This window comes from Phyllopteryx taeniolatus, chromosome 14 (genome assembly GCF_024500385.1).
Source record: "Phyllopteryx taeniolatus isolate TA_2022b chromosome 14, UOR_Ptae_1.2, whole genome shotgun sequence".
NCBI lineage: Eukaryota > Metazoa > Chordata > Actinopteri > Syngnathiformes > Syngnathidae > Phyllopteryx > Phyllopteryx taeniolatus.
In genome coordinates this window covers 3,844,454-3,863,255 of record NC_084515.1, presented here as the reverse complement: position 1 = coordinate 3,863,255, position 18,802 = coordinate 3,844,454, and the positions used below count along the sequence as shown (strand labels likewise).

Below are 18,802 nucleotides of genomic sequence, written 5' to 3'. Positions count from 1 at the left end.
GGGATAAAAAATGCCTGATCTCCACAAGGATCTGACTTCTTCTGGCCGCCATGACCCCGCACATATCAGTCAGATTTGGAGTTAAGATTCGTCATTGGTGGAGGAGGGGCCGTTCGCATCTTGGTAGATGTTGGTTTCAGGCGGGAGGGGTGGGGGGAGATACTGGCATGGTGTCTGTCGGATTTCAACATTGCCAATGGCCTTCATTCTGTCAGTGACATCTAACAAGACGTTTAGGCTATTTGAGAGTGAATTTTGTGTTGGACTCTTCTCCAATGGTGCGGGGAGGGGTGTGGGAGATTCCAAGTGCTGCCATTCGTTCCTCGGATTGTTTGGGTGACGTCGGGGACTCCTTCTGCTCGTCATATTGTCTCTTTTTTTTTTTTCTCCGATTGCTTAGGTACAGCTGAAGACTCCTGCACCTTTTCTCCTTCAGCAATGTCAACAAGCCATATGTTTCCCTTTTGTGCCACTAAATGACATACACAGGAAAAAAAAAAGGTTGGCAGTCAGTAACTTAACCCTTTGTTTATTTAGACAGAAACGGTCTGCCTTGTAAAGATTGTTTGCAATCCCAAAAAATACCGAAATTGTCAATGAAGGTCACGGATAGAGCCGTACACACTTCTTTAAGTCACTTATTTAATTGCCTAAGCCTATGAAACATTCATCTCGAGATCATACCATTGGGAGAGGTGCACTTACGAAAACCTCAGCATCCAAACATTGCACTTTTGTTAGGAGATCAATGAAATCTTGTTTCAGTACCTCTGATTGCTGCTTGACAAAATTTAGGGCCCCTGTGTGTATAATGACAGATTTAACAGTTGGGTGCTCATTAGTGATCTCCATGATATTTTTAGAGATATCATACACCATATAGTTTGTAAACCACACTACTTAGCTTCTCGCTGCAAAAAAATTTTTTCACATCCTTGATAGCTCCATCACCAACTATTAACGTTTGGGGTGTCATTTTTCTCTTGTATGATTTAGTTTCATACCTTTCAGTGGTGGTGGGGGTGAGCATTCTTTGCCATGGTCTTGTAAAAGTGGCTCAAATCTGTTTGTTAGTCTGATGTCAATGTTTTGCGTTGAATTGATTCCTCTTTTTTTTTTTTTTTTTTTTTATTTATTTTTTTTTTTTTTACCTTTGCTGTAGCAACCATCCACGGCTGCTCTCTCGGGTTTGAAGAAGCACTCAACGCAGGCCAGCCGGATTCCTCGCTAATATACTGGTGTTCTGTCCTCCCTTTTGCATGCTGTTACATATTTTTTGGCTTTGCTCCTATTAAATTCCAGGGAGAACTGCTGGATGATCCATTACCGTTTCCACAATCCACATCTGTCCTCTTTGTGGAGCTGCCTGGCTGGCTGTTAGCATGCTCCTGGTCACCATTTTGAGACATCGATAGAATGGTTTAATTCCCTGACTGTGCATTTATTTACCTCCACATACACTTCAAGGCGGTGAATTTTTGGTTCCAGGAATGCCGTCTTCTGTAGCAGTTTTTGATAGTCTTCAGTGGAAAAGCGAGGCATCTTGTTGCTGGTCTTGTTGCTAATAGCAGGCTTGTGCTGATTAGCAGGCCACGCTCACGTAATGGTGAGGGAATATAAAAAAAATATTGGAATATGGCAATGACTGACTGTATCTACAAAATGTACGGTCAAGTTTAAAAATATCCAGGAATCGCTGCTTCTAATTTCTTTGGAAGAAGAAAAACAAGTTTATCAGAAAGAAAAATGTAAACAGAGGCCAAGCAAGTAGAACAAGCAAAAAAGCATTTGCACTGTATGAGAATAGGAGTGGAAGATAGTCGTGGGAATTTTTTTTTTACCAAGACAGTCATTCTACCAGTGCACTGAATTATTTTACTTGTGAGGACAAAGAGCATATTAGTACATTGATGGACCTTTAAGTTGGATAGCAAGGATATTGAATAAAGGATTAAACGGCTTTTCATTATAACATACCAGAAGCGGAAAATCAATTATTACAGGTTAAACTTTTACAACCCCAATTGCAATGTAGTTGGGATGTTGTGTCAAACATAAATAAAAACAGAATACAATGATATTTGCAAATCATGTTCAACCTATATTTAATTGAAATACACTGCAAAGACAAGATATTTAATGTTCAAACTGATAAACGTTATTGTTTTTAGCAAATAATCATTAATTTAGAATTTTATGGCTGCAACACGTTCCAGAAAAGCTGGGACAGGTGGCAAAAAAGACTGAGAAAGTTGAGGAATACTCATCAAACACCTGTTCGGAACATCCCACAGGTGAACAGGCTAATTGGGAACGGGTGTGTGCCATGATTGGGTATAAAAGGAACTTCCCTGAATTGCTCAGTCATTCACAAGCAAAGATGGGGCGAAGTTCACCTATTTGTGAACAAGTCCGTGAGAAAATAGTCAAACAGTTTAAGGACAATGTTCCGCAACATACAATTGCTAGGAATTTAGGGATTTCATCATCTACGGTCCATAATATCATCAAAAGGTTCAGAGAATCTGGAGAAATCACTGCATGTAAGCGGCAAGGCCGGAAACCAACATTGAATGTTCGTGACCTTCGATCCCTCAGGTGGCACTGCATCAAAAACCGACATCAATGTGTAAAGGATATCACCACATGGGCTCAGGAATCCTTCAGAAAACCAATGTCAGTAAATAAAGTTCGGCGCTACATCCGTAAGTGCAACTTGAAACTCTACTATGCAAAGCAAAAGCCATTTATTAACAACACCCAGAAACGCCGCCGGCTTCTCTGGGCCCGAGCTCATCTAAGATGGACTGATGCAAAGTGGAAAAGTGTTCTGTGGTCCGACGAGTACACATTTTAAATTGTTTTGGGAAAATGTGGACGTCGTGTCCTCCGGGCCAAAGAGGAAAAGAACCATCTGGACTGTTACGGACGCAAAGTTCATCTGTGATGGTATGGGGCTGTGTTAGTGCCAATGGCATGGGTAACTTACACATCTGTGAAGGCACCATTAATGCTGAAAGCTACATACAGGCTTTGGAGAAACATGTGCTGCCATCCAAGCAACGTCTTTTTCATGGACGCCTCTGCTTATTTCAGCAAGACATGCCAAACCACATTCTGCACGTGTTACAACAGCGTGACTTCGTAGTAAAAGAGTGCGGGTACTAGACTGGCCTGCCTGCAGTCCAGACCTGTCTCCCATTGAAAATGTGTGGTGCATTATGAAGCGTAAAATACGACAACAGAGACCCCAGACTGAAGCTGTACATCAAGCAAGAATGGGAAAGAATTCCACCTACAAAGCTTCAACAACTAGTGTCCTCAGTTCCCCAACATTTATTGAATGTTATTAAAAGAAAAGGTGATATAACACAGTTTTTGTAACACATGACCCTGTCCCAGCTTTTTTGGAACGTGTTGCAGCCATAAAATTCTAAGTTAATGATTATTTGCTAATAACAATAAAGTTGATCAGTTTGAACATTAAATATCTTATCTTTGTAGTGTATTCAATTAAATATAGGTTGAACATGATTTGCAAATCATTGTATTCTGTTTTTATTTATGGTTAACAGGTTGTGTTAACGGCGGCACGGTGGCCGACTGGTTAGAGCGTCAGCCTCACAGTTCTGAGGTGCGGGGTTCAATCCCCGTCCCCGCCTGTGTGGAGTTTGCATGTTCTCCCCGTGCCTGCGTGGGTTTTCTCCGGGCACTCCGGTTTCCTCCCACATCCCAAAAACATGCATTAATTGGAGACTCTAAATTGCCCGTAGGCATGACTGTGAGTGCGAATGGTTGTTAGTTTCTATGTGCCCTGCGATTGGCTGGCAACCAGTTCAGGGTGTACCCCGCCTCCTGCCCGATGACAGCTGGGATAGGCTCCAAGCACGCCCGCGACCCTAGTGAGGAGAAGCGGCTCAGAAAATGGATGGATGGATGGAGGTTGTGTTAACCAACTTCATTGGAATTGGGGTTGTACTTTTGGTGACAGTTAATAAATGTGGGTCCACAGCAGTGGAGATAAGTTTAAAACCACTTTTATTTTTTTTTAGAAAAACAGAAGACCAACATAGACTTGCACAGTAACACTGGTGAGTGGAATACAGACTCCGACTAATGCGTGACTTCACCCAAGCGGGTCATTACATAGAAAGCCGATCGTGTGAGTGCGTGCAAGTGTCTTAATGTGCAGTGATGACAGGAAGCAACCCTGAGCCTTGTTTCACATAAATATATTACAAATAAATGTTGGCCGACGTTTAGATTTGGCCCAGAAATTGTAGAAAAGAGATTCATACTGTTTTCTGGAATTCAGAAGCCAACCTGGTGACTTTCAGGGAGCCAGATAGAGAGAGTGGGCCTCATGCATGAAACATCTGTGCGGATAGTATTACTCTGTAATTGTACGTACAACTAATTCAATTGTTGTCTTTTTTGTGTTGTTTCTTTTAATCCGCAAGCTTCATCTGAAGCTAATTTAAAACTATCAATGAAAAAGCAAATCATGAAAACATGACTCAAGGCAAAGAAATTCAGTTCAATCAAACCTATCAATCCATTTCAAGGAACATTACTGTGACACTGGATGTATTTTGTATAAATTTTGTATCAAATTTAGGTCGTAGTATAATATGCATCTTATTTTTCTCTATAAATAAGTGAAAAATAAGAAACATTCATGCATGAAGCCCAATTTTCTGACTTGTCATAAACGTCCAACCATGTATATTGACTTCCAAGCAGGGAAGAGTTCCTCTTGATCCCCAAATCCCTGACATCCTGTGATGGCTTTTCAATAAAATAGACTGAACCGAAGTCCTCTCGTCCACCGTCTTTGCTTTTAGGTCGTTGGATTAGACAAGAAGGAGCTTCGTAAAGAGCAGGAAGGCGAGAAGTTGCTCAGTATTGTCCTTCTCCCCTTTGGACGGGTGTAATGGTACTGACCATTCAAATACTGGCATCTTTGCCATCTGATGGCGGATGGATGCTTGAGCATGGTGCTATGTCATGTCTTCTTCCTCTGAGCAGTAGTCCCTGCCCTAGAAAGGTATAATATATTATCATCAAAAAATCTAAATCAATTGTTACATGTAAGGATTTTTTTTTTACATCCTAAACAAAGAATCTAATTTTATGAACCACACAGAACAGAAAACGTGAATGCAACCAACACACACACCCAAAGCAGAAAAATGTTCTCAAATGAAGAAAAGAAAAAAAAACCTGAAAATAAATCCTGAATAAACAGATTCCTACAAAAAAAACAAGATATATAGAAAAATCAATGGATGGATGAAATAATGACCTTTGATGTGACCAAATTACATGTCCACACACATTAAAATCAAGCCTATTGTATTTTCTGCCAATTTAAGGAACCCACCCCATTAAAGTTAACAAGAAACTACAGTGGAACCCCCACCTAATTGCAGAATTTTGGGTTGGGAACTGTCTTCCGTTTTTCCATTACAAATTCACCAAGTCACTGTTTTTGTTCTCAGGCCAAAGCCATGTCTAACATGACTAAACTTTATTTATAAAGTACTTTAAAAATGAACCACAGCTGTATAACAAAGTGCTGTATATGAGCTCAAACATGAACTCATTCACCGGCAGCCGTTTTCAAAGCAGAGTTCCCCATTTTGCGAGCCATTTTAGAGTATTTTGACTGATCTTTCAAGACTCACAGAATTTTGTGTTCTGTGACAATATTAGCACTGACTCTACCAAAAGAAAAACTAGTCTCTCTTCTTTCACCAGAAAAAAAATACTATTTTTTAAAACCTGAATTTCACTGACAAGCTGGGTGAAATACTCTTGCATGCCATACATGTACTTAAATTTTTTTTTTATTATATATATATATATATATATATATATATAAAATCGGTGGCAGCAAACAGTTGGCCTTGTCTAATTAGCTTACCCGCCATCTGATTTGCAGTTTATCTTTCAGAGGCACACAGTCACTCTGCACTACTCTCATGAGGACATAATGTATTTCAAATAACGGCACTATAATAAACCGAGGTGATAGTGATGCACTGAAAGATAGAGGCTGCTTTTTGGTTGTTGTTGTTGTGTCCTCACTGCAGATTTGCCACAGTCAGGGGATTAACCTCAGTGATGTCATTCAGTAACTATACAAAGCTAGAAACCCAAAAGGTGTCCTTTAATAATACCTTTTCAATTTTCTCATCAAGCATCCTGAAGAATTCTTGCTGGCTCTCTGAGGAATGAATACTCCTGTGAGGACAAAACAAATTAAAGCAAAACAAACAACATGATACATAAATGTTTAGTGGATATGGAAATACAACATAATAGACCAGTGACTCTTACAGTATCTTTCCATCTGTTTCATCCATGAGTTGATTTTTTCCAAGTAAAGCGCTTTTCTCCTGCAGGACATAAAAACAAAGAAATACTGTAAAGCCATATACACTCGACTCAATTATATACATAACGTCATAGGCGGCAGATGGGGGGGCAAAATAGCATCCCTTTTTTACCCTATGCAACCCTACTGTATGTATCTGGCACGTGTATATACTGTGTGTGTGTGCATGTATATATATATATATATATATATATATATATATATATATATATACACACACACACAGTGGGTATGGAAATTATTCAGAAACACTAAAAATGTTCACTCTGTTTTATTGCAGTCCTTTGCTAAAATCATTTAAGTTCATTTTGTCCACAATGTACATACAGCACCCCATATTGACAGAAAGAAAATGTAATTGTTGAAATTTTTGCAGATTTATTAAAAAAGAAAAACTGAAATATCACACAGCCATAAGTATACAGACCCTTTGCTCAGTATTTAGTAGAAGCACCCTTTTGAGCTAATACAGCCATGAGTCTTTTGGGAGTTTTTCACACCTGGATTTGGGGATTATCTGCCATTCCTCCTTGCAGATCCTCTCCAGTTCTGCCAGGTTGGATGGTGAGCGTTGGTGGACAGCCATTTTCAGGTCTCTACAGAGATGCTCAATTAGGTTTAAGTCAGGGATCTGGCTGGGCCATTCAAAAACAGTCACGGAGTTGTTCTGAAGCCACTCCTTTGTTATTTTAGCTGTGTGCTTAGGGTCATTGTCTTTTTTGAAGGTGAACCTTTGGCCCAGTCGGAAGTTCTGAGCACTCTGGAGAAGGTTTTCGTCCAGGATATCCCTGTACTTGGCCGCACTCATCTTTCCTCCGATTGCAACCAGTCGTCCTGTCCCTGCAGCTGAAAAATACACCCACAGCATGATGCTGCCACCACCATGCTTCACTGTTGGGACTGTATTGGACAGGTGATGAGTAGTGCCTTGTTTTCTCCACACATGCCACTTAGAATTAAGCCCAACAATTTCTATCTTGGTCTCATCAGACCAGAGAATCTTATTTCTCACCATCTTAGAGTCCTTCAGTTTTGGTTTTTTTCTAGCAAACTCCATGCGGGCTTTCACGTGTCTTGCACTGAGGAGAGGCTTCTGTCGAGCCACTCTACCATAAAGCCCCAACTGGTGGAGGGCTGCAGTGATGGTTGACTTTCTATAACTTTCTCCCATCTCGCGACTGCATCTCCGGAGCTCAGCCACAGTGATCTTTGGGTTCTTCTTTACCTCTCGCATCAAGGCTCTTCTCCCCCGATTGCTCAGTTTGGCCGGACGGCCAGCCCTAGGGAGGGTTCTGATCGCCCCAAACGTCTTCCATTTAATGATTATGGACGCCACTGTGCTCTTAGGAACCTTAAGTGGAGAAGAATGTTTTTTGTAACCTTGGCCAGATCTGTGCCTTGCTACAATTCTGAGCTCTTCAGGCAGTTCCTTTGACCTAATGCTTCTCCTTTGCTCTGACATGCACTGTGAGCTGTAAGGTCTTACGTATATAGACAGGGGCGTGGCTTTCCTAATCAAGTCCACTCAGTATAATCAAACACAGCTGGACTCCAATGAAGGTGTAGAACCATTTTAAGGACGATCAGAAGAAATGGACAGCACCCGAGTTAAATATATGAGTGTCACAGCAAAGGTTCTGAATACTTATGGCTGTGTGATATTTCCGTTTTTCTTTTTTAATAAATCAGCAAAAATGTCAAGAATTATTTTTTTTTTCCTGTCAATATGGGGTGCTGTGTGTACATCAATAAGGGGGGGAAGGAATTTAAATGATTTTAACAAATGGCTGCAATCTAACAAATAGTGAAAATTTAAGGGGTTCTGAAAACTTTCCGTACCCACTGTGTGTGTGTGTGAATATATGTGTATATATATATATATATATATATATACATATATATATACACACACACACACACACACACATATACACACACACACACAGTATGTACATAGAGATTGGTATATAATAGTTGTACCTCGTATGTCTAAATATCACAAATTGATACTATTGGTCTGTCCCCTCGTCGTCTGTTAATTTGACATAACCAATTTAGAGTTGAAAATAGAGTGAGAACTAATCTATTAAGTCTTGAACACTTGAACTGTCTGAGAAGTGTTGTTCTCTCACTGTACAGGAGCCGTTTAGCATTATGTCGCCTTAAGATTGAAAGTCTGGATGTTATTTTTAAACAATAGTGATAGCGAGTACACATAATTAGGTTAGATACATTTGATTTAGCCTGTTGTCATTCATTAGACAATAAATGTACATATTCCATTTGAGATATCAAAAAATATGTAATAATAATAACAAATGTAACAAACAGTGCTGTCCTGGCCGTCCACTCCTGCCTCTTCGCCACTGATGTACTTGACTTTCTCCACTCCTTTCATCTTGTACTCATCTGTGAACGAGTGGGAGAGACAAAAGAGGCAGAGAGGAGCGCATCGCTTTGTGTTAATCCACGACAGCGATGCCCGGTGGCCCACCGCGGGCAAATCCTGCCTCTCCTCTCAGTTAACAGGCAGTTCTCACACTTCTGCACTCGGCTAAGTAATTATGTACTTGATTTCTCACCCTGCGTCCCAAATCCTCTCTTCACAATGCTTGGCAAGCGGAAAACACACGAGGTGTCAGCCTCATTCTCCTCTCGCCGTGTTTTCGCTCACACTTGCACAGCCTCCACTTCCTACTCTGACTCCCACACTTTCAGAGAGCAAGGGACTAAAATACTCATTGTATGCAAACATCCAAATATTGTAGCAAATATAAAATAAATCATCACAGGTAGACCTTGAGTGGTTAAGTACATGATTTAGCTCAAGAACTATAATAGCTCCATGCTTTGGGTACCAAAAATTCCATGATAGCCATATTTAGATTTGACTTTTAATACAATTAGATATTTATATATATATATATATATATATATATATATATATATATATATATATATATAAATAAAATATGGGTCATAAACCAATTTTTTTCTCTCGAGTCTAAAAATACTGAATCTCAAGAACTGTATTAGATACAGAAAAACAGTGCACTGAAAACTACAACCAGAATAACGTTAACTTAATTTTTCATTTTTAACTCACTCTCACAATAGCAATAAAAAAAATACCAACGTGCTTGCTAAAAAATCATGGAGTTTTTTTATTTGACTTTATTGTCTGTGTAGATTGTCAGTCATCCAGATTGAAGCTAATCTGCAAAAGTTAAATCAAGGCAAGTGGACTCTTCTCATTTGTCGACAGTTTTTTTTTTTTCTTGTTTTACGAAAATGTTCAAAAATATGTGGAAACTCCCACAATAATATATAATAAAGGATATAGTAAACCTGTCGCAAGTAATTGAAACCCCCCAACATGTTTGTAATTGTCTACTTTAATAGATTCAACTGTAAATATACCACAAACTGTGATCCAAAAAACTTTAATATCAAAACTATAAACTATAACTAGTATTATAACATTACCCGTAAAAATTAAGTGTGCATGTACATCCACATGCAGCGATGACTCTCTGTGACTTCCACTAACAAGACAGGCTAAACTTGGCTCCTACCCAACATACAAAGATGTTAGTCTCTCAGTCATATTGTGTCACTTCCACATACTTCCTTGACACCAATTACTACTTTCCTATTAACCAGGACTTAGAGGCCATCTTATGGCCTATAGAAGCAAATAGCAAAGCACAGCTATAATATTGTTAATTAAATTGATATCTCTTTGAGAGTGTCAATCAAATCTAGTCCCTTGACGTTTTTGTATGTTGTATCCAGTGTGGCTGTCTTATAGTGGGTTTGGGGTCAACTGACCCGAGAAGAGGTCTCCATTGCTGTGAGCTTTGCTCTGGTCCTCTTCACTGTTGGGAACTGCAGACACCTGCTTGGCGGAGGTGCAGCCCATCTCCTCCTCCTCCTCAGCCTTGCTCTTCCTCACCCCCGAGCATCACAGTCAAGTCTGGAGGGAAGAGAGAGAGAGAGAGAGAGAGAGAGAGAGAGAGAGAGAGAGAGAGAGAGAGAGAGAGAGAGAGAGAGGGAGAGAAGGGTGCTGTAATTAATTAGATACTTGAGTTAAAAAAAAGAAGACTCCTGTAAAAGCAGAAATATTAATTCAACTGCTGTGATTATGTAAAAGTAAAAAAGTACAGACTCTGAAATGTACTAATTTTTAACATCATTTATATATGATACACATTTTGATCGCTAACAAACTATTTTCCCCACTTTTATTAACTTACATAGAGGTCATTCTGAGAAGAAAAAAAAAATCACGTCACATTTTTTAAACAAAGAGTTAGCTAGGGTTGACTAGACTTGTATGCTACCAAAAAAAGCTCAGCTTTGCAAACGTGAACTGATTAACAAAAAAAAACAACTAAATTAACTAATGATAACAACTGAAAAAAAAAATAAAAACAGAATTCACGCATTCACCACAAATAGTTCTTGTGACCGACAACAGAAAACAATTCTCTCTAAATGTTAAAAATATATATATATATATATTCCTCTTAACTGGAACATATAGAGAGGGAGCATATAACTCCTATTCTGGGAAATCTCCACTGGATGCCAGCTAGTTAATTTGTGAGGCAGATGTGCTAACCAGTTAACCACCGTGCTGCCCAAGATTCTTCTATTTGTTTTAAAATCTTCAAATCTCGAAACAGCTCCATCCTTTCACTCCTTCCCGGTCGCTAAGGTCAGCTGACCAGATGCTCCTGGAGGTACCAAAGTCTAAAAGCCATTTTTATTCCTTGGGGCTCAACACAGCATGAGACTTGAGCCCTTATTTTAGTTTTTATTATTTGCTATTCTTTGTTAAACTGTTTTTAAATTATGTTATCATCAACTGTTTTATGTTTGATTTTTATATTGTGTTGTCATCCGCAGAGGTTGAAAAGAAACTCGCCTATTTTGAAAAAGTCAGGAGTAGAAAGTACACATCTGTTCTCAAATGTAGGGAGTAAAATGAAGAATTTGTCATAAAAATAAATACTGTGGAGAAAGCTGGTTAAATTTACTTAAGTACCACTCCCACCACTACACACAGGCCAAGGGAGACCATTTAAAGACCACAGCAGACATAACGGACACGATAATGTCCGTTACGGGTGGAATAAACCTCTTGAAGATGCTCATTTTTTTTAAACGGACCTGGTTGTGCTGGCAGAATTCCCTCGACCCGCAGCTTTAAACCACTCCTTTCTCATCATCAATTAGTCATGAAGCAGCAGCACCGCCCTCAGTTTGAAGCACATCTCCTTCCCAGCCCTTCGAGAAGTGACAATGACTAGCCGGGCTCGGTCCACGCACACCATCGCTGATCTTGCCAAGGAGGGTGCACGGCGGTGCCAGCTGCACCGCAACAATGGATCCTTTTTTTTTTCTCTTTCTCTCTCCAGGCCTTTTCAGTGGGGTCATTGATTAGTGCATCCAGGGGTGGGGGTGGGGTTGAGTTACACTCTCAAGGATTAAACTGGCGGCTGCTCCATCCACCACAGACCTGGTCTATAAAAGTGAGCTGCATCAGACTGTGGGCCAGGGATCGATCGCTCTTGATGAACCAGCTGAGAGTCCAACTGCAGTTACCTGATCCACACCCACAACCATCTTTTCTTTGAAATACCATCGGGTTGACTGCTGCCCATAATCACTCATCAATCTTTCCTAGCCAGTAATTGTAAACTCCAAAGGTTTTGATTCCATTTGAAAACTAACAACAAGGCTGCCGAGAGTGATGGGAAAACAAATGTGCCACATTCAAGTAACGACCAAAAATAGGCGAGAAGAAAAGCCGTCTCGCATCACCACAAACGCCAAGATGCTCAATTGTTAAATAAGACAGGGGTAAAATTACCTCTCATGGGTATCCATGATTAGGGGGCCAGACCTCAGGTTTCAGCTCAGAGAGGGTTTTTGGAGCCAGACAGACCGCATCTGCGCCTCTTGGTTGGAGGCAGCATCCGAAGTCGAGATGCAGTCAATCCGTCTGCCAGCTGTCTACTCGGACGCCGAACGCTGCCGATTATACCCTCAACTCAATATAAATACAGACTCGAGCAACAACGGGGAGAAAATACAATGAAACGACTTTATGACACACACACACACAAATCCGTGTTGTTTTCAAATTGGATTGAAGCGAGACGATCGACGCGACGGAAAAAATCCAGCACCGAGTTGCATCGGCTTCGGTTGCACCACGGACGTATATCACCGGCGCACAGCTAACTTCCGCCCAACTCGTTTTTTTCCGCATCGGCAAACTGGAGAGAAAAAAACAAAAAAACTCCTTGCGAAGTTTGACGTCTCGGAACTGTGAAAGTTTACTTGTGTGAATTTTTCAGCTCCAGCAAGATGATTTTACTGACAATGATCGCTCGTGTGGCGGACGGATTGCCACTTGCTGCGTCCATGCAAGAGAATGACCAGGTTTGAATGCCAAACGTCTTTCATATATTTAAATATTTGCTATTTTAAATATATTTATATTTTACATATTTGCTTGTCTATCCGTGTTAATGCAACGATGATAAAACGACACTTAATTTTTCTTAGGTGTATTTGAAAATTCGGTGTTATCGCTGTTTATTGATTTTAAAAACGGATTTCGTATTATTTTAGAACAGTTTTTGATGTTTTACACTAGAAAAAGCTCACTGCACGCCGTCAAGCAAAAATGATACAAAATGTATATATAATTAAAAGGGACTTATTTGGCGTCAACTGTCAACCATATGGAACCATACAGGTATTACCTACTTTGTTCATTTAAGTGGTCGCAAGCTCAACTTCCCATGCTTTGTAATGCTCAACTTCTATGAACAACATATGAAACTGTCACTTATTAAGAGTTCACCCTGACAGTCACACTGGACTATATAATGTTTCTACACTACTCACAAAATTGTACGGATGTTGGACTTTTGGGTGAAATTTCAGGATGAACCAAAAATGCACTTACATTTGACGTTCTCTGAGCTTTCGAATGCAATGTTGTCCTTGCCAGTCAGGAAGAGACCTCCAGCAGTACCAGAGTCAAGCCAAGCAGCTGTGTCGTAAACTGAATGCACAAAGTCCAGACCGCTGCACCCTGGAAGCAAAGGACATGAGCTTTCAGTAAGTGAAGGGTGGAAGGAAGTTCAATAAATGTTCAGCATAATTAGAAATGCACAGTACAGTGAACCCATTTTTATTGCAGAGATACATTCCAGACACAGGACAATGGTGAAAAAAATGTAATATAGTGAGACCATATCATATAAAATAAAAATATAGTTTTACTCCTCCAACATGCTTTAAACACATAAATGCCTTAAAACGCATAAGTTATGATAACACACTTTTTAAAGTATTATTTAGCACCTGTTCTCACTAATATGCAAAGTGTGCTTGCTTCAAGCTGTTTATTTGTCACTCCCTGTTAGTTTACTTTAAAATTGACATAAAACAAATAAATAACATTTTATATATTTAAACACCAAAATGTGGACTCAAACTATACAGTTTAGTATAACGAAAGTCGACCAGCTTAATGCTAAGGTATAATGTGAAATGCCATGGATGGGCTAATGCAAATTACCACGTTATGGTAACCCTTCAAACAGGTCTGCACGGTGGACGGCTGCTTAGCACATCTTCCTCACAGTTCTGAGGACCCGGGTTCAAATCCGGTCTCCCCTGTGTGGAGTTTGCATGTTCTCGCCGTGCCTGCGTGGGTTTTCTCCGGGTACTCTGGTTTCCTCCCACATCCCAAAAACATGCATGGTAGGTTAATCGAAGACTCTAAATTGCCCGTAGGTGTGAATGTGAATGCGAGTGATTGATTGTTTATGTGTGCCCTGCGATTGGCTGGCGACCAGTTCAGGGTGTACCCTGCCTTTCGCCCAGAATCAGCTGGGATAGGGTCCAGCATGCCCGCGATCCTAGTGAAGATAAGCGGTACAGAGGATAGATGGATGAATAAACCTTCAAACAACTGCTACTTAAACACACACGGAGCAGCAACACATCCAAACAGAGCACAGAGTAACTGCAGTATCCAACTGTCAAAACTAGGACTGGACTAATATAGATGTTTTTTTTGTGTGTGTGTTTTTTAGGCCGATGCCGATATTTTGCAGAATAAAATTCTGATCGCTGATTAAACGGCCAAATAATTTGAAAAATATATAATGAATACAATAAAAAATTTTGGGTCCCTTCAAGCTTACTACAATAAAGATATGAATTACAGGCAGAACATTAGACTCTTTTACAATACTTTGTCCTTTTAGTATTTGTTTAACTTTACAACAGAGAAAAAAATCAGCCGGTTTAAAAAGTGCTAATATCGGCCGATTAAATTGGCTGGCCGTTTAAACCTGTCACGCCTTAGTAAGCTAGCAATATCACTCCAATTTCACGGCGGGTTCACTGTAGTGTATTGATTATGTAAGGGAAAATATTACCCTGTTTGTTTACAGTGACGTCCAATTGTTTGCCTGGTATCTGAATGACTTCAGTGGTCAATGTCTTATTTTTTTTAGTTATTTGATAGCAGAAGGTGTTTGCTACTTGTCCCTTTGTGAGCCGTCTTTCCCCAAGAAAATTGTCTTTGCATACCTTGAGGACCTTCACAGTGAGTTCGCCGACCAGTATGGACGGAAGGTTTCCTCAGTGACCAGGCCGTACTCCTTCATTGAGTTTGGTAAGTCTTCCTTTTTTCACACATTACAATGTCCCCTCGACTCTTTTTATACATTAATATTTTTTTTTTAGATACATACATCCAGAAAACCAAAAAGTCATACACTGACAGCAGGGCCAGGAGGAACTTGGGTAGTATCAATACAGAGCTACAAGATGTTCAAAGAATTATGGTCGCCAACATTGAAGAAGTTTTGCAACGTGGAGAAGCACTTTCTGGTAAGTCGTTTTTTTGTTTTGGGAAAGTAAGTCCTGGCCAGGTTACGAACACGAAACACATTGAGCACTTTATAATATAATATTGTCTTGTCTAATTTAAAACTACCACACTATTCAAAATGCTTTGGTAAGGTGTTTGATTGTTCATATTACATCATTCTGATATGCTGCCTTGACAACACAAGCTAATGAACTACAAAAGCATTATAAAAAAAAAATTCTCCCCTTACAGTGGTTATAATGTGCAGTTTTTTATTACTACTACATCAGAGGGGCAAAATATTAGGTATGAGGGAGTGGAGGTGTACACTGAACACACGGCGAGTGTGCAATGTACATTATTTGTAGTACATCAATCCCTTGGTACATTGCCAATTCACTTACTGCGGAGTCAGTACATCACTTTTTTTTTTTTTTTTAAATAGGTTATTGTAGTCCAGTTACTCACCTGCACATCTCTGATTCAGTTCACTTTATGGGCTGTATGATTGCAATGTGGCAGAAATGACTTGCATAAAGTCAGTTGTGCTCTTATTCCTAGCAGAAAAATAAACCTTAATAAGCAATTTCAAATTATACATTTGGTAAGTTACCAAATTGCTTGAGGATACAAGAACATGACCGGAAAGCTACCATTTAAAACACAAGCCATAGTCAGAGTTATCTTAAATAAATTCACAAATACCAACCTTAGCCTGACGAATAGCTAATGCACACACTTCATAACAATTTGGATATGGATTGGACAAATGCAAGTAAAGAGCAACGTTTTGCTTGGTTTTCTACAACTACAGTACTGTAGTTAAAAACATCACCGCAATGAATTCTGGGTTAGCATAATACTTTTAGCTGACTTCATTGCCAGGACAGGGTTGTGAGCAACATTGCCAATGCTTAAGACAGGAAATCGCCTTTTCACCATGTCCGCATGGGCGTTCGCGTCATGTTTAAAAGACATGTCCTTGTGTAGAGTGTGTGGATGGTGACCTCAGGTTCACAAATACCTGCAGCTCTCTAACTCACATCACATTTTGGCATTGAAATGCATTTATGAATCTTTCAAAAATTATATCATAAAATAATAAATAATCGGATGCTACTTCATGGATTTGGTCTATTGTGGGGGGTTTCTGGAACGTAACCCTTACGGTAGACGACGGTTTAGTTGAAATAAATAATTTTCGGAAAAGTTAAGTGAAACTGGAATATTTCTCACAGCACACCTTATGATCTCTCCCTGCACAATGGTTGGGAATCAACCAACTACAAACATATTATCCAATGACTAGTTCTCTGATCGTGTCAATCAAAACTGAGCTTTATCATTGTAATGGCAGAATTTAGATTACATTTCATATGTCGGTGTCCCCTTCTGAGTAGGTACTAAAAGCTCTTAGCAAACTCTATTGTAGACATTAAAATAAAATACAATTTATATCTGTTTCTCGAGCAGCTCTGGACACAAAAGCCAGCAATCTGTCCACCTTGTCGAAGAAGTACCGCAGTGACGCCAAGTACCTGAACACCCGCTCCACGTACGCCAAAGTGGCTGCTGTGACCGTCTTCTTCATCACACTCATCATCTACGTGCGCTTCTGGTGGCTCTGATGAGACGATGACACAATCTTTGGAGGGATTTCTCACTGAGAGCTGCACATTTAAACTGATTACCGCTGTGCCTAAACAGCTGACGTGGAGTTCGTTCGAAAGCCGTTTGAGCATTTATTCCCTATTCTTAATATCCAGCTTGAGGTCCATTTACTTGTACGCTCTTTGTCCTCACTATTAAGACAATTCAGCGCACTAGTAGATTTACTAGTAATGTTTTTTCCCACTACTGGGGCCACCTTTGGCCTACCTGCACACAATTAAACTGTACTAGTAAACTACTGTGCAGCATTAGTGGGCAATGCTACCAGCCAGGCCCAACCGGTTGGCATGTGTCATGCAGGTGACCCTACAAGTAGCACCGAAATGCCCACGAGTAGTTTTGCCTTACGAGAAATACACATTTGTCCTACTAGTATGCCAAAGTTGAAGTAGTGGGGAAAAAATTTCTACTAGTGCGGAATGGTCTTACTACTGAGGCCAAACACCGTACTAGTACATGGAACTTTTTTCAATAGAAGCCATTTGAGCATTTATTCATATCCAGATTAAGTTCAATGTATTAGTACACCTTTGTCTTCACTAGTAGGACAACTACATGTTACTAGTGAGGCAAAATGTAGTAAAAGTCGTTGACAAAGTAGTAAAAGTAGTTGACAACTATGTTACTAGTGACATAAAAAAATTATACTAGTTAACATCTAACATTGTAGTGTGCTGATGTCAACTAGTGCAGTTTTGCCTCAAGTAACCTACTAGTATGCCAGTTGTCCTACTAGTGTGCACAAATGTCGTACAGTAGTGGGGGGGATATGTGCCTGAATTGTCTTAATTAGGACGACGCACATACAAGTTCATTGAGCTTATGCTGGATATCGAATATATTGAATAAATGCTCAAATGTCTTTCCATAAGAGCTAAAATTTTGGCCCAGGAGCCATGATATGGACAATGAGTGTAGAGCAAGCGACCAGTTGGTTTGGTGAAGTCTTGCTGTGGAAGCAGGCTCTTTGTGGTGCGTTCAAGAAGTTCAACTGTGAGATGTGTTTACATGTTTGTTTTATGAAGATGTCTTGTGTTTCACCCTGTGGAACAAAGCTCTTTGTCTTAAAAACTGTGATTAAAAAAAAAATTGTTCAATGTTAACATAAGTCAAAGACTCAATAATGAGCAAAATGTCAGTTTTATTACAAATGTTTGTGATTAATTAGTAAACTATAAGTATGCTTTGTGTATGGGTCATTTTCATATAATTTGATCAACAGTAAAGATACAAAAAAAATGTAATTTAGCATTTTTATGCTGCCTTGGTTTTAATGGGTAAGTGTCACCCATGCTGAATGTCACCCCGAAACTCCTATTTTCAAAAAGTTACTGATTTCAAATTTTAGGCATTCATAGTAAAGGCAGTCTTACTCTTTAGTGACAGTGCAAATGGTGGTGGCCAATTGAAATACACTTTTTATAATGGAAAAGACAAACTGCTTCATAAAAATCATTTGTTGCACAATTCAGTTCAAATAAAAAAACACTGAAAACCTTTTGATTATTTAGGCCTTGAAAATACAAGCACTGAATATACTTATTATTACACACCACGTTATCGCGCATTGAAACAATGAGGTTATTTTTCCAGAAGATGGCATCCCAGTAGCATGAAATAAAAAGAGACCGGAAACTCATACGTCACCTAATCCATCCACCGGAAATGCTTCAAGTGTTGCCGTGCATGTGGTCCATTACACACTTTTGTCTTTCTATAATCATAACAGTAAAGACATGCTGTAGTTCTGAGACTTTCACAAATATATACATATTCATAGCTGAAATAACATGATTTATTTTGCTGTCTGCTATTTGTGTGAA

General features: G+C 39.5%; 2 protein-coding genes and 1 long non-coding RNA gene across 4 annotated transcripts; 2 read left to right on the top strand and 1 right to left on the bottom strand.

Annotated features, from left to right (window-relative positions):
- Positions 1-353: 353 nt before the first annotated feature.
- On the top strand, positions 354-4,813 carry LOC133489547 (uncharacterized). Its single transcript, XR_009791962.1, has 2 exons — positions 354-501; positions 1,163-4,813. It is a non-coding gene; the product is annotated as an uncharacterized LOC133489547 (long non-coding RNA).
- On the bottom strand, positions 4,022-13,526 carry zgc:55943 (uncharacterized protein LOC406337 homolog). Of its 2 annotated transcripts, none has more exons than XM_061798749.1 (6): positions 13,386-13,526; positions 10,232-10,376; positions 8,730-8,809; positions 6,343-6,401; positions 6,183-6,246; positions 4,022-5,039 (listed from the first exon to the last, which is right to left on the bottom strand). In XM_061798749.1, the coding sequence occupies exons 2-6, from the start codon at positions 10,320-10,322 to the stop codon at positions 5,001-5,003; spliced, it is 333 nt and encodes a 110-aa protein (XP_061654733.1). In that variant the 5' UTR covers positions 10,323-10,376; positions 13,386-13,526; the 3' UTR covers positions 4,022-5,000. The 2 variants fall into 2 exon arrangements, with proteins under 2 accessions (XP_061654733.1, XP_061654732.1); XM_061798748.1 differs by lacking the exon at positions 13,386-13,526 and adding an exon at positions 12,279-12,419.
- On the top strand, positions 12,638-18,167 carry sec22ba (SEC22 homolog B, vesicle trafficking protein a). Its single transcript, XM_061798742.1, has 5 exons — positions 12,638-12,853; positions 13,431-13,540; positions 14,950-15,110; positions 15,182-15,328; positions 16,782-18,167. Exons 1-5 carry the CDS (start codon positions 12,779-12,781, stop codon positions 16,934-16,936), a joined length of 648 nt encoding a protein of 215 aa, XP_061654726.1. The 5' UTR covers positions 12,638-12,778; the 3' UTR covers positions 16,937-18,167.
- Positions 18,168-18,802: the final 635 nt, after the last annotated feature.